Source organism: Arctopsyche grandis, chromosome 8 (assembly GCF_051622035.1).
Source record: "Arctopsyche grandis isolate Sample6627 chromosome 8, ASM5162203v2, whole genome shotgun sequence".
Lineage (NCBI taxonomy): Eukaryota > Metazoa > Arthropoda > Insecta > Trichoptera > Hydropsychidae > Arctopsyche > Arctopsyche grandis.
Genome location: NC_135362.1, coordinates 29,412,545 through 29,429,935, shown reverse-complemented (window position 1 = coordinate 29,429,935; position 17,391 = coordinate 29,412,545). Strand labels below are relative to the sequence as shown.

At 32.8% G+C, this 17,391-nt stretch overlaps 2 protein-coding genes across 2 annotated transcripts in view; one reads left to right on the top strand and one right to left on the bottom strand.

The window, feature by feature from the left end:
• Positions 1–205: 205 nt before the first annotated feature.
• Positions 206–17,391, bottom strand: part of LOC143915599 (gamma-tubulin complex component 2-like) — a 44,338-nt gene continuing 27,152 nt past the window's right edge. The window contains exons 13-15 of the mRNA XM_077436307.1: positions 4,189–4,332; positions 516–697; positions 206–424 (exon numbers count right to left, since the gene is read on the bottom strand). Of these exons, the coding sequence (XP_077292433.1) occupies positions 325–424; positions 516–697; positions 4,189–4,332 (426 nt within the window). The 3' untranslated portion in view covers positions 206–324. The remainder of the gene's footprint in view (positions 425–515; positions 698–4,188; positions 4,333–17,391) is intronic.
• Positions 7,619–11,433, top strand: LOC143915601 (transient receptor potential cation channel protein painless-like). The gene is made up of 2 exons (XM_077436308.1): positions 7,619–7,711; positions 9,271–11,433. Exon 2 carries the CDS (start codon positions 9,316–9,318, stop codon positions 11,407–11,409), a length of 2,094 nt encoding a protein of 697 aa, XP_077292434.1. The 5' UTR covers positions 7,619–7,711; positions 9,271–9,315; the 3' UTR covers positions 11,410–11,433.

The following is a 17,391-nucleotide window of genomic DNA, read 5'->3' as shown; positions in this document are numbered from 1 at the left end:
GTATGTATTTCTGACGAATTTTGTGTATGTATAAGAATACAAAAATCAAATCTTTTTTAACGTTGGTACAAAATATAAAATTTTGAAGCTTCGATATATACATATATATATATATATATATATATATATATATATATATATATATATATATATATATATATATATATATATATATATATCTATTGAATGATTTTGATGACGCTTATACATAGTACTAGAATCGAAAATGGGAAATTTGTACTGCCAATTATACGTAGCCTAAGATTACGTTACAAAATATAACTGATACTGATAAGTTACAACGGTTTATATATATTTGTGATGTTATTCATTTGATAATTCCGATTGATCTTGAGAGCGATGCTTGATATTTTCCATGCATAGATTTTCCAACTTTTCTGAATAGTACGTATTGAAGTTCAGTCTGGAAAATAAAAAAAAAAGTATTGAGCAAAACAATTGAGCAGACATTTTAATCGTATATCAATGAGATTTGAATATCATATGCAAATTACCTGTACATAACATCCACTAGCTTTTTGGTGTTGTTGTCTTTGGCCATGTCGTTGATCATATTCAACAGGGAAAGCAACGCTGCAGTGAAGCGGAGATCGAAACGAGTGATACTCTGTTCGAAGGTGTCTCCGGGTGGTGAGATTTTCGAACTCATCATACTATCTTCCATGAGGCTCGGTCCCTATACATCGAAAGCAAACTATTATTCGAACGAACATAACTATAGTTGGTATACATACAAAGATGACATTTACAACCACATATTATTATATAAGCTATGATTTCAAAAACCAAAGGGTGCCACTTTAGTATGCGGTCTACCTTCACATATCTACATACTTTAGTATGCGATCTACCTTCACGTTTTTACTTTAATATGCGGTCTCACTGTCTCGGTTCTCGCGTGTGACACTGAGACTGAATAATACCGACTCTAACAACCTAATATTAAATGATTAGGACCAACCTAACTTAACCTGACCCTTAAATAAATAGGTGTTGATGCTAAGAGATGTTTTTTTTTGTGAAAATATTGATGAAATAAAACTTAAAAACAAATATATTGTTGCGTAGGGGTGGGTGGAGGATCCAAGTAAAAGGCCAAAGTCGTGTCACAGCATTTATTGGTGATTAGGAGGGATGTACACCCGAAACCTTAATTTTGTTACCGTTCCTTTCTTCGATATATATATTGAGTGTATGTATATATTGAGTGAATGCGACAATATATATCAATATATATATATATATATATATATATATATATATATATATATATATATATATATATATATATATATATATATATATATATATATATATATATATATATATATATATATATATATATATATATATATATATATATATATATATATATATATATATATATATTGAGTGAATGCGACAGTTGCGCTTCGACCAGATAAAACGTATTTTAAATTGACAAAATCGAGGTTTCGTATTCTCCTATTTTCTCCTCCAAAACTGGACCAATTTTAAAAAAAATTTCATCATCGGTAAGAGAAAGATACTTTATGTGCATCTATCGGCGTATTTTTTTTTAAATCGACAGTTAAATAAGCACGCTGGTCTCGTTTCGTGGGTGTAAAAAAGAGGCGATTTTATAGATGTTTGGCGGCTCCTAGCTCCTATAAAAAATAATTAATCAAAAAAATAAAACGATACATGCACCCCAATGGTGGATATCCATAGCATATTAAAAGATAATTTCTCTAGTGCCATAATTGAGGAAGGGAGAAGTATAGTAAGTTTGTATGGACAAGGCGCTGCTGTCCAGCCCTCTTAAGGAGATACACGCACTGCCAGTGCTCCGTCCAGAATGTCTTGATATCGCCTAAGTACCGCCTTATAAGGGGCAGGTCTATCAGGGCATCCGGTTACTTCCCTATTGTTTAGGCATGTACCCGGATATGTATTCCCACGACACCCAGTCCCACGGTATCGGTGTTACTTCTAAGAACTCCACGGGAATGCGACCGAGTACCGCTATCGCCGCTAAGTGCATTCATTGTTTAGCCGACTTGCACTTAAGCCTGTAGATAATCCTTGAAACCAATTATAACGGTCACACTGTCTCTGGGATATTATTTGGCCTAATCCGGTGGTCCGGCCTTACTCGGCGGTGTACGTAACAATATCTTAGCAACCAACACCTATTTATTTAAGGGTCAGGTTAGGTTAGGTTAAGTTAGGGTTGGCCCTATAAAAAACAAAAATTATAATAAACAGGTCGTTGCTACGATACAAATACAAAAAAAAAAAGTCGACTGCGATTCAAATGTAGATCGCATGCTAAAGTGGCAGCGACCAAAGAATCAGATGGTGCATGGAGACGAATAAAGGTGCAGTTTATTCATATACATATTTTACATTGAAAATTGAATCTTGTACCTCTAAAGATTCGGTCGCTTCATAAGCCGATCCAATCATACCGGTCATTTCAGCGTCCACAAAATATTTTCTCATTTCCTTTAGTTTATATAGCGGCGGATACAAGAAATTTTTCAAAATTATATATACATGTGTTAGTAAATCAAAAATAAATAAAACACTTCATGCAAAAAAGCTACTGACACCAAATTACTAAGTACCATTTGGAAAGGATGTTATGTATGTTACAATAAATTGCAAGAAAAAAATGCTTAGTATCATATCATCATATATATATATATATATATATAATATCGCTATTCTGTGTGTCTGTCTGAGATAACGCTCACCGTACTATAATAGTCGTTTCGATTCGACATATATATGCACGTCACAATTAAACCACTGCCAAAACGTATACGAATATAATAACAAAAGAAAAAAACTTCTATATATATACTGTTTGTTACCAATGTTTCCTCTAAGCAAATAGACGGCGCTAAGTATCTGAGCGTTTACCGCCATCTATTGAAAATTTATTTAATTCATTAATTTTTCTATTGGTGTTTTATATAATTTACATGTACATAAGTATGTAGGTAGGTAGTTTTTACCATTTGTTTTAAAATTAAATGTAAATATATTTAAAAGGTATTTGAAAAAAATTTGACCGCGTGCGGATTGAACACAGCACCGACACATTTATATTAATTTAATAAATTAATTTGCCAACACCCATACGATGATATTTCATCGGGTACAACACTAGCATTTATACATATAATAGCGCTATTCTGTGTGTGTGTGTGTGTGTGTGTGTGTGTGTGTGTCTGTGTGCAATAACGCTCGCTGTACTATAATATCCATTTGGATTCGACATATGTACGTCACAGCTAAAACACTGCCAACAAAACGTACGGTTATAATAACAGATCAAGAAAAAGCATCTATATATACATATATATGTATATATATATATATATATATATATATATATATATATATATATATATATATATATATATATATATATATATATATATATATATATACTGTTTGCTACCAATGTTCCCTCTAGAGCAATAGTCTGAGCATTTAGCGCCATCTATTGAAAATCTAATTGATTCATTTTTCTATTGGTGTTTTATATTACTTATATACAGGTAGGTAAGTAGATTTACTTATAATACAGGTAATTCGATTTAGCGCGGTTTTGAGCCGTTTTTTTCATATTACACAATTAAATATAAATATTGTATTAATTATATTTTAAAGGTATTTGAAAAAAATAGGACCGCGATGCAGATCGAATACAGAACCGACGCATTGCTTTTATTTTTTTCTTATTTAATAACTTAGTACGTCATAACCTGTGCGATGATATTTCATCGAGCACGACACTTGTAATATATGAATATATTTAAAAAGATATAACCATTTATTTTCAGAAAATTATGTCCACAATATATATGTATTGAAAACCGCATAGTGGATATTGTTATTGTTGTTGTATTGTTTAATAAAATAAAGTGCAAAACAGTTATATGCACATATTATTTAACATTTTGTTGGCAAAGCATCAAGGCACACCGAAAAAGTGAATGAAGCAATAGATAAACACACCTTGTCGAGTACTTCAAATAAATGTACATATAAATATACAATATGTATGTACTTTAAATGTGATCCAATCATTTTGAAGATTATCAAACATGATAAGACATATGTGATCGATTAAATATAATTCATATGTACAAATTAATCGAAATTGTATAGTACCTGGAAAAATTGACAGAATTGAACGCAAACTTCACACAATTTGGTAACAGTGCTTAAAAGTTGAGGATTTGTCAGCATGCAATCTTCCAAACACCCGGCCAAAAAGTCGTTGTGCTTCTCCAGAACTTCGTCGACGTTCGTGACCTGGAAAATGAAACAAAAAACGATTTTTAATTATGATAATTCACACAGTTGCAAAATGCATATGTATTTTTAGGCTTGTGAATTGAGATTTTTATATGGGTATACATAAATAATGTAATTTCACGATTCTTTTTATTGCATCATCGTCACTGTATGCGTTAATGTGCATCTGCAGCGTTGTAAATAAAGCGCAGGTAACATTCTGTTAAACCTGTCCGACCACGCACATGGCCGTTGCAAGTGGATAGACAGTCATGAAAGGCAAAAATCAAGTGACGAGAGATCGTTTGAAATATTATCAGAGCTGAGGAGTCAGAGTCGTAAAAAATCAACCGACTCCGACTCTATTTTATTATTTACTAGCTGTATTACCCGGCTTCGCTCAGTATTTATAATATAAACCGCTTAAACATGACTAATCTAATAGTAAACATTTTATTAAAAAAAAAATTTAAAATTAAAAAAAAAATCTATTTTTTTTTGCCTTCTAGGGCTTTGCCCTCGGCGCCCCCCCCTGAGCCTTTGCCTTCTAGGGCTTCGCTCTCAGTGCCCCCCTGAGGCTTTGCCTTCTAGGGCTTCGCCCCTCTGCGCCCCCCTTAGCTATTGCCGTTTAGGGCTTCGCCCCTCTGCGCCCTCCTTAGCTAATGCCTTTTAGGGCTGCGCCCCTCTGCGCCCCCTTCAGGGCCCCATAAGGCTGCGCCCCCTTCGGAGCCCCATAAGACTGCGCCCCTGGCGGAGCCCCATGGGACTACACCCCTCGCGCCCCCGCGGGGGTGAATCCATTGAATCGAAAAAAATCAAATCGGCGCCTATGAATCGAAAAAAAAAAAATTGAATCACGTGTTCGATGACGTCACCGATCTACGGACGACGAACGAACGAACCAAGGATACATATATATATATACAAAGTCTCTTTCCAAATTATATATTAGATTAATGTTGTACCCATTGATTATGGGTAGAGACACGTATGTTGGGCATCTATTTTTGGCAATTTTAGCATTTTCATTTTGCATTTTAGCGTTTTAGGGCAGTACAAATGTTCAATTTTAGCATCTATTTTTATGAATAGTTTAATTTTAAATAATAAAAAATTTCGATGAATTTTAATAAAATTTATATATGTACATATACATATATACAATTTAAAGACAACAAAACAATTAAAAATTATAGAAAAATTCTAAAATTTTTTGGCATTAAAATTACGATGAAAAAAACATGAATATAAAATACAAAGACAAAAAATATGAACATAAAAATATAATACCAATTAAAAGATTTTGAACCTGCCACAGATGGATTGAATAGTTTACTCAATGTTCGGAGGAATAGATTTGTCTCATTTAGTCTTGAGTGCAAGTCTAGTTTTAAGACGCTTTTTTGAGCAGCCTTTTGGATACACAGCTCTAACTGTCTTCTTTTGTTCAGTTCAGTAGTAGACAAAAGCAGTTGCTTGGTTTCGACAGGAAAAACACCGTCTATGGTAAGCTGCAAGCTCTGTTTTATCCTTCTTCAAATAATAATAAATGGGCAAAGTGATAGGAAGACCCTTCTAAATTGTCTATTAATTTTATAAATTTCACTTTTGTTTGTTGTTTCAGCATCTATTAGCATCTATTCCGAATTTTAGCATCAATTAAGGATTAATAGCAAAATGCTCAAAATACGTGTCTCTAATTATGGGTGACTTCGGAGTTGATATACGATTCAAAATAAAGTTATATATTATTATATATAAATATAGTGTAAGGTAATTTATAGGCACGCGCGCATATTAATGCGCCGTTCACCCGTTCGAAATGATAAACGACATATATGTATGTTACAGTGAAAGCATATTTCAAGTGAAAATATATTTTCACCAATTCAAGTAGTGAAAATGTGTCAAACAATGAATTTACAATGTTAAACACTATAAATTTAACCCTAACGACCCAATCTTAAATTAATAGGGCCAACCCTTAGAGCCGGGACACACCGTGCGACTTGCGAACGACTTGGTTGAGGGCGACCAGACCAATGCATGCAGTTAGATGGGACATGCCACACCCGTCAACTCCTTTCTCGCTCACATTTCCATACATTTTTTCGTGTCGCGCAACTAGTCGGCCGAAAAAGTTGCAAGGTGTGGCCCGGCTCTTACTTAACCTAACCTATCCCAAGCCTACGATTCAAACAGTGAATTTACAACGTTTAACTCTATAAATTTAACACTAACAACCCAATCTTAAATTAATAGGGCCAACCCTTACTTAACCTAACCCTAACAATCTAATCTTAAATGAATAAAACCAACACCGAAAATGTAACTGGTTATGATTTCACTGAAACGTCAGTGAAAATATACATATTTTCACTTGAAATATAATTTCACTGTGACATATATACCAGGAAGGCTCGACAGGAAGACCCCAATGCGCCTTCCTAGACAATTAATTACAAACAATGCAGCATTTTTATTACATAAATCACTGTATTTCGAGAAGCTGGAGAACACGACATAAACAATTAATTAATGAATTAATCTATTGAGACATTTACGGATTTAGATTTGTACACAATTTTCAGAAATTGTACATATATTAAATAAAGATTTGTGACAGCAGGTAGGATGATTTTTTTGCCAATTTTGAGGAACCGTTTCAACAATGATCAGATAAGAAACGATCGACTTGGACTCACAAATATCCCCAAATCTAACCATTATGTGAATTATGAGGAGTTACGATGCATACAAGTGCATAATTCAATTAACTGGATTAAATGCTAATTTCAAAAGTCCTTTAATTTGTTATATTTTGAATATCGCCATTATTTTCATTACTAATAATTTTATAAGTAAGCAAGAAAAGTCGAGCTTATTAAAAACGTTGGAGTCGTAGTCGGAGTCGAATCGTAGCAAAAAGTCGGAGTTGGAGTTGGTAAATTTTGAACTGACTCCACAGCCCTCAATATCGAAGTAATGTCAATTCAAATTTGAATGATGCAAACAAAATTATTTTGTAATTTATTATTATTCCAAATATTTTTGTACAACTCGGTGTCGGGTTGAGGAATATTGCAAAAATGATTCGAAGTAATACAGATAGAAGTATGTACACTGTTTATCAATAATTTTTGTGTACACTAACATTTCTATTATTTACTTTTTACTTGTTTTTTTTACACTTAACATGTTTTTGACAGTTTCATTATCAGAAAATACGAAAGTATAAGCTTCTATCAATATATTTTTATCTTTTTTTTTTTAAACTACTTTCAAAGTAAAAAGTAAGAAGTTCATCACTCGGGCAGAAGACGATTTAAACGACAGTTGCAAATTTAATTCGTGTCGGTTGCAGAGCTAACACTACATAGAAATATTACACAAACAGGTACATGAAATCCATATAATACACTTTATAAAATCCTATACAATGTGTAAGAGTTTTGAAATATAAATTTGATTTTACACATCATATCGATGGCTTGGTGCACAGATATTGTATGTCCATTTTTAAATTTGTATCGAATTTTAAGTTTGTAGATGCTGGAATAATTATTAAACTTACAATTCAATACAAATTTAAATATCTGTGCACCGAGCCGTGAAAATATGACGTAGTATCCGACACTTTAGTAAATTTGTGAATTTCTGATTATTATTTCGGGGATGATGCAGTTACGTATTGCATACTATTATACATTATATACAATTTTTCTTTATATACAAGTTTTACAATCCAAATTGAACATTTTACATTCCAAATTGAACACTTTACAAATCAAATTTAACATTTTACAAATCAAATTAAACAGTTAAATAATTTATTCATAGGCTATTTATTTACGCACGTAATAATTTAATGGGTCTACCTCACGGGACCGAAAGTGAAAAGGTCGAAAAAGCAAATATCGGAAGGCAAAGATCGAAAATCAAAAAATCTTAAGTCGAAAAATAAAAAAAGGGTGCATGGTAAACGGTACTATGTACATATATATAATATATATCAGTGGCATGCGATGAAATTATCTCTCTTTTTGTCATACACCCTTGTTTAATGTGCGCGCGCAGGATACGGGAGGAAAAGCCTGTTCCTCTTGTTCCTGCAGTATCCTGTTCGCGCAAAGTAAGTGAGGATGTACGACGGGGAGAGAGAGAGTTTTACCGCACGCCACTGATATATGTATATGTACATGCATATAATGAAGGATTATTCTTAATGAAAAATAATTAGTTAAATATATAACATAACTTTGTCACACTAAAACAATTAATAATAGTATTCTTTTCGTACATACTGCAAATAAATCTTGATGAATTACAATATGTATGTAGTATGTACATATGTGTATGTTACAGTGAAATTATATGGAGTTAAACGTTTAAACGTTAAAATGTATGGAGTTAAACGTTGTAAATTCATTGTTTGATAAATTTTCACTGCTTGAAATGGTGAAATATTTTTTTTACTGTAACATATGCATACATAATTAAGGTGATTTTTAAAATCTAATTATTTAATAAAAACTTCCCTGTACATGAACATATGTATGTACAGTTAAACAAAAAAGATACATAAATACATATGTACGTATGTAAATTTAATTTATAAACCTTCTTTAGCGGCAGCCGCTGGTAGTTTCATGTACATATTGATAAAATATTTATAACAATCTGTAGAAGTGACAGTTGCAATAGATTGATTTATTATTGTCTTCCAAATTTAGACAATTTATTGGATCCGTCAGCTAATTTATAGCAGAAAATTTGAGCTTCGAAAATACTTCTTCGATTGGATTCATCATTGGTGTTCAATTTGATTTGTAAAATTTTAATTTCATTTGTAGTGTTCAATTTGAAGTGTAAAATGTTCAATTGGATTTGTAAAATGTTCAATGTGGAGTGTAAAACCTGTACACACATTGTATAGTAAAAATATATCTATTTCAGACGATACAGCATTAACAATACCGAGGAGAAAATAAAGACGACAATATGGGAGAACCTCCATTAGAATCTGTATCATGTCCTTCGGATCTTGAATACGAAAGAAAGATTCGACTAGATAGTCTACTCAACAATGATATCAAGACGTTTGAACAACATTTAACATCTGATGATGTCGTCGAGTACATTTACGGTTATCCTCACTACAAAACATGTCTAGATATTGCATGTTCCAGACCCGGAAAGAGTGGTTTTGTCAAACTGCTACTAGATAAAAATTCTAGTAATATCAATAAAAAGAACGACCGGAACGAAAATGCGCCTTTACATTTTGCGGCTGAAACGGGTGATCCTGATACTATTAAAGAATTGCTGAGTTGTGACACAATAGATGTAAATAATCTAAGCATAGGGCGTACAGCTTTATTTTTGGCGATTAACGTAATCAACAAGGATGATGAGGAATCGAGGATGAAGTATTTGGACCCAATCAAACAATTGGTCGTAGCCGGAACAGATATTAATATTCCTGACAAGAAAAACAGAACTCCATTGAATTTGGCTGCACAAAAAGATTTGAAGGATGTTATAGAAATCATAATTGAATATTCTAAAAATCCAATCGACCTCGATCTCGAAGATTGGGAAGGGAAAACTGCAAGAAATTTGATAACAAAAAAATTTCCTAATTATATGGAAAAGCTGTCCGGTAAGGAAATTTCCAAGGACACTGTAACTTATCACATGTTATTTGCCCACCTGAATAATCACTACGAAGATCAATTCATACAAGATTTTGAAAAGATCAAAGAAACGGACGAACATTTTAAAATGGACAACAATGATAAATGGTATGATTTTCTAGCATTTGCTTGTACCAGCGATTTGTATAAAGTGGTAGAGTTTCTTTTAAACAACGGAGCTGATCCAAATTACACGGGAATAGGAAATTATGAAAAACCGATAGAAATCGTCTGCTCCAATGGCCATCACAGATCATTGGAAAAAATTATGACTAAATCTGAAATTGACGTGGAAATGTTATTGCACAAGACAATCAAGGAGTATAGAAATAATGAAAATCTTAAAAGGGATTACAACAAGTGCATTGATATTCTATTAGAAAAAATCGAGGATATAAACTATATAGATGACAAAAAAAACACAGCTTTACACTACGCTGTTAAACGCGGTTATCAAAATACGATACTATCGTTGTTGAAAAAAGGCGCCGATATTGGACTCCTCAATTATAATAATAAGCCTATTTTAGTTGACATACCGGCCAAAACTTTGCAGAAGTTCTTCGACACATGTCTGATCACGAACAAGGAGAGACTTGACGACGACGACTATGAAATTCAATTCGACTACCAGTTTTTGGAACCCCATCAACCAGATACTAAAAATTTAGATACTGAAAATTCTTCCAAAGAAGACATTGAATTAAACGAAATAACCCCAACTAATGATCAATTGGAAAGTGCAAACAACGACGATGAAAGTCCAAACGATTCTGACACAATCAAGGACAATAACAAATCTCATGAAATCAAAAAAAGGGCACCAGAAACTGTTTTACTAATGCACATGAATGAAAATTCAGAGCTGAAGCCACTTCTAAAACATCCAGTTATTACGAGTTTCCTAGAATTGAAATGGAAATGGATAATAATGTTCTATAATATCAACGTATTTTTATATACATTGTTTTTTTTCTCCCTCAATATTCACATTTACTTAACATTCAATGCTAATGATACTGATAATATCGTCGGGAAGGTTATGAAAAGTATAACAGTAATATGTTTAACAATTCTATTATTGAGAGAAACGATTCAAATCGTAGTAGCACCCAAGAAATACTTCCAAAGCGGTGAAAATGTGTTAGAAATTTCATTATTCATAATCACCTGTATAATGATGTTCCAAGAATCCATAAAGAAAACTCAGATGCAAGAACTGTATTCGATTGTGATTTTGCTTTCAGCTACTGAACTCATCTTAATTTACAGCCAATATCCTCCCTTATCGACAAATATCATAATGCTTAAGACTATTATTGAGCTATTTGAAATTCCTCATTTGGTATTGCATTTTACTCTTGGCATTTGCTTTCAGCTTTTATATACTATTCTGTAAGGAGGAGTCAAAAGAAGATCAAAAAAAAATAAACAATCAAACAGAAAAGATTGATTCAGAGAAAGATGACGATAAAGAAGGAATTGATTTTTTTGTCAACCCAGGCATATCCCTATTTAAAACCATTATTATGTTTACAGGAGAGCTTGACGCTGGCAGTTTTGAATTCGGACTGGTACCGATTACAAGCCATATTATATTTGTAATATTCTTATTCATGATACCTATCGTGCTGTCCAATTTGCTCAACGGTTTAGCTGTATACGACACACAAGATATTCAAGCTAATGCCGAGCTGGTCGGATGCATATCTCGGATACAATTAATATTTTACTTGGAAGACGTGTTTTTGGTTGACATGTCCGATGCTGGACATTCAGATCGTTGGTTACCAGCTCGACATTATATCAGACTGAAGGTGTGGATTTCGAAGAAAGTGGCCGAAAAAATTTGCCTGTTTCCGAATTTACAGCCGATAGCAAAAATTGGGGTGAAAACGAATAAAACGACGAAGATCGCAATGGAGGCATATAAAGTGACTGAAAATGATGAAAAGACATCACTAAAAAGACAAACTACTAAAGACGTACAATTGCGCATCGACAGGACAATAGTGAACGAGGCAAATGCAATTATAAATGAACGTTTGAGCAAAGGCAACGACGACATCAGTCTACTCCAAAATAAAGTGTCCGAATGCCAAAATAAGTTAGACAAGTACGAAAAACTACTTTCAAAAATGTCCAAAGAAATGTCAGAAGTCTATAAAATCGTCAAAAATAAAATTTGATAACTTAAGTGTGGGGGGAGGGAGGTGATTTGGGGAATGTGGTTTTTTGGCGATGTGGCTATTGTTAATTTAGTTGAAAACCTTTGTATTTTTATTGCTCTATTGCTTTCAGCATTTTTGGAAAGTCTATTGTTATTTGGGATTGTCCTATGAGTATCTGTCCCTTAGTGATAATGATTCATTATTGTCAATTTCTTGCTTTGAACAGTAATGGCGTGGTCTATTGTTATTCGGTGATAACTAGACATCAGCGAGTGGGTGATTTTGTTCCCCCCTCCTCCCCCCCTTCCTTTGACACATCAATCTAAATTCGAATAATATGTTAGTACAAATCGAAATATTAAATAGATATAATTAAAATAAAATAAAAAATTGTGCGTGAACGCATGTATTATATGTTATACAATACATCTAATATAATATATAATTATATAATATAATATGAAGTTAAATATACTGATTCATTATTATTAATGAATTATTGATTAATTATTACAAATTATTGATTAATTAATACAAATTATTGATTAATCAATATTAATTAATTATTATAAATTATTGATTAATTATTATTAATTAATTATAAATTATTGATTAAGTATTATTAATTAATTATTATACATTATTGATTAATTATTATTAATTAATTACTATGAATTAATTATTATTAATTATTGATTACATATTATTAATCAATTAATTATTATTATTCTTATTATTGTTTTATATTCAATGTTATTATTGTTCAATATTATTATTATTATTCTTATTATTGTTTTATATTCAATGTTATTATAGTTCAATATTATTATTATTATTATTCTTTTTCTTTTTTTTATAATTTAATATTATTATTATTATTCTTTTTCTTTTTTTTATAATTTAATATTATGAAATCATTGTATGTGTATGTATATATGTATATATATATTTTTTTTTTTTCCCTATATGTTATTTATATGGACGATGGGGATTGCACTATTCTCCCTATTGTCTGGAATAAAAAAGTTATTATTATTATATACATATGCATATTTTATGCGAAATAGTCGAGTTTGTAATAGAAATAAAAATAACTTTATATGCTTATTTGAATTATATTGTTTTGAAAAATATAAATTGATGAATTTTATTGAAAATCTCCTCTGAATACTCTACATATTAAAAAATTAAAATCATGAAAATTTACAAAAAAAAAAAAAAATGCAGAAATTTCATAATCAAACTTGTAACGAATAATAATACTGTACATAATAAAGCCGTGACACCTGGTGAAAACCACTTTCGCCAAACAGGTATTGGAAACTTTTCGCAAAAAAAAAAAACGCAAGAAAATCGCTGGATCCTGGACGAAGGACAAAAATCATATTAGATCATATGAATAAACTTTTTTTTTTAAATCAAAAATGCCACTGCCTAAAGTAAAAGATTTTCGATTAATGTGTTTTACCAGTGATGACGTATGGATGCGAAACTTGGACATTGAACGTCAAGATGCTACATAAAGTCCAATGCACTCAAAGAAGTATGGAACGCTGTATGCTTGGCATAACGAGGAAGGATAGGAAACGGAATACGTGGGTATGGCAAGAGTAGTGGATAGAGTGAAGAGATTGAAATGGCAATGGGCGTGCCACGTGGCTAGAAGAATGGACGAAAGGTGGACAAAAGAAGTACTAGAATGGTACCCGAGAGAATGCAAAAGGGTAAAAGGAAGACTACAGCGAAGATGGGTAGACGAAATAATGCAAATGTGTGGAGTGAGATGGATGAGAGTTGCGCAAAATAGAGACAAGTGGAAGAGGCCTTCATCCAGCAGTGGATGGTGAGCGGCTGTAGATGATGATGGTGATGACGATGATATACATACACGGTTTACGTATGTATATGTAACCCAATTTTTTGCGTCCAATTGACATATAATTAAGAATGCTATTTCTTTGTAATTTCAAGCTGTCGGCATTTATCCCATTTTCATTCCACCCTCCCATCCCCCAAAAATATACTATGTAAATACCTCTCCTTAGTAATTCTAAATATGGCAAATGTAATTGTACTGTAATCGCTTCAGTCATTCTCGAATTATAAGGTTTCAAGACCGTAAGCACATCTATGTAGATGGCTAAATTTGAATCGAGTATTTTTTATTATTGCGTAATAATAATATCCTTAAACCAGTGCATCATCAATGCAATGTACTCGTAGTTCAACTTCCAGTTATTGTACAAAACATTTTCAAAGTTTGAAAAACTTGGTCTTATTACGTTTCGTTTGAAAAACAGTCCATGATATGAAACTCTAATCGGAACTGGCCAATGTGTGTATCACATACTCTACCCACACAATTAGGGTTGCCACCTATGTACATTCAATATGATATAATCTGAACAAACAAAAAAAAATACATATTCGTGACCGAATTAAAATTATTTAAAATATTATATAAAATTATTAAGTATGGAACGTTATAAACGTATAAGAAATAATAACAAAAAATAAACCCACCCCCATTCTAAGGACGTCATTTGGGGGTTTAGATTTATTTAAACAGATCAATCAGAAGTTTTTTCGAAATTACATCTCCACCACCCCCCCTCCACTTATTTATGATTTAAAACAAGGTGGATCTCTGGAAAGCGGCGCATCATGCGTATGCGAGACGTAATCAAAATAAATTTTTAAAAAACCGACTCAAAAAAAATCTAGATTTTTGATTTACATTTTTTTTTTTAAAAACCGCGTTTATCCGAATATTTTTATTAAAACATTTAATATTGTTAGACTGAACAAAATCCAATAGACTGCAAATTAATAAATACCGGCTTGCCCTCCCCCTTAAATCTAGGCCTTATTGTGACGGTTCCTATAAACTCAGCATCCCCTCCCAAATCTTGCAAATTCGGCTAATCCAACTTTTGTTGATTAATATTTGTATACTGTAAAATCTGTTTAGATATGTACAGTTAGATAGTGTCGATTTAGGATGACCCGCCATGGCACCAGGGCCGCCTGTGTCCAAACTTAAATCGACCGCTCTTTATTTTTTATCAGCATTTGTATAAATCATTTTAATAAAAAAAAAATTAAGTCCGTGCGAGTAGTGCAGAAATCTTATTTTGTGATAATATTGTGTGAGAAATTTAGTAATGAAAATTTTAATCACAATAAAAATTCACCAGAAAAAAATACAGAAAACCAAAACATTTAGTTCTGAACAGGACTAGACGACAAGAGAGACTAAACGTTTACAAGTTCATTCATGAAAATATAGTGTTTTTACTCCCAATCCCACATCTAAAACATTGTTCTTTCGATGACCAACCAATACTCAACATCCTTGAAGAAATATGTACATCTGGCAATCGCAAAGATTACCTGAAGCTATACCTGCTATCCCGATATTTCCCCGAATGATAGTTCGGGTGTGTTACAAGTTGTAACTTGCAACAGCAACCCAGAAGTACATATACAACAAGACAACCTAAATGCATTTTAAAAAGTACGATGTCTTGTTTCGTATTTTTTAAGGTATATAATTTTTTCGATTCTCATTTCTTTCGACCACCTTTATATTTTGGCCGCCTGTGTGCGTTGCATACATTTGTAAATATGGTAGGGCGCGGTGACCGGAAAAATGCACTCGAGATAGTTGCATTATCGAGAAACTTTCAAAGAATAGAATTCCATAAAATTGCATATTATCCGAGGTTGCTAACCTTTTTTTGTGGAATTCTATTGCGTTTATTATTTTTGAGCGTCTTTAAAAATTAGGACTTCTCGAAACTTTTTTGCTATTTGCTATTTAATAGCAAATTCCTAATGATATATTTCACAATTATCAATTTTAAACTAATACTAACAACTATAATTAGTAACCCTAAATAATATAATATAATTCCAAACATAGCATTTTTATTAAACTTACATATATAATTTCGTCATCTTCCACAGAGGTATCTGTTACACCCCTCAAGAAAGCACCAATGTTACTAGCACCTCTAATGCTCTCAGGGAGGGCATTGTATATTTGAACACCTCTGTGGATATCTATTCCTAACTATATAATTATTAAAATATTTGGGTAACAGATTCTTAACTGGTTTATATACAAATTTTAAAGTGCTTAATTTAAGACTATTTCTAATATCCAACCATTTCAATTCATCTAACATTCTTACGTTTTCTCACATTAAAATTTGCACCCATTGCTCTATTCTTCTGCAATTGATCAATACACAACCCCCTAAATAGATTGAGCACTGTAGCGTAATATACGGTATGAGGCCGTACAATTCAGTGCAATTAAGTGCATCTTTCCGGGAACCGGTAGGCGCGCATAATCATTTACAGCCATTCGCCATCCACTGCTGGATGAAGGCCTCTCCAACACGCTTCCACTCGTCTCTTCCACTCTCATCCATCTCACCCCGCACATTTTCCTAATTTCGTCCACCCATTTTCCCTGCGGTCTTCCTTTTACCCTTTTGTATTCTCTCGGGTACAATTCAAGCACTTCTTTTATCCACCTTTCGTCCATTCTTATAGCCACGTGGCCCGCCCATTGCCATTTCAATCTCTTCACTCTATCCACTATGTCCACTACCGTCGTCATACTTCTCACCCACGTGTTCTGCTTCCTGTAATTCCTCGTTATGCCAGGCATACAGCGTTCCATATTTCTCTGAGTGCATTGGATTTTGTGTAGCATCTTGGCGTTCAGTGTCCAAATTTCACATCCATACGTAATCACTGGCAAAACGCATTGATCGAAGATCTTTTTCTTCAGGCAGAGTGGCATTTTTGATTTAAAAACAGCATTCATTCGCCCAAATGCACTCCATCCTAATTTCATACGTCTCTCTTCTCTCTCTTCATCTTTACTACCGGACATGTCAATTATTTGACCTTAATATAAATAATTACTACTTCTACTGGTTTATCATAGCATCCCATTGGCTACGTCCACACTACCGATATCTACACCCGATATTTACGAATTTTTCCATAACCAGTTCCTAAATAGCAACCATAGGTTGCAATATGGGAACTGGATATGGAAAATTCGAAAATATCGGGTGTAGATATCGGCAGTGTGGACGTAGCCATTAGATGGCATAATATCATCCATAAACCAGGACATTTCCAGATAGATTCAGAATAGGTGGCAGCCCTGCAAGAAACACCGAGTAATA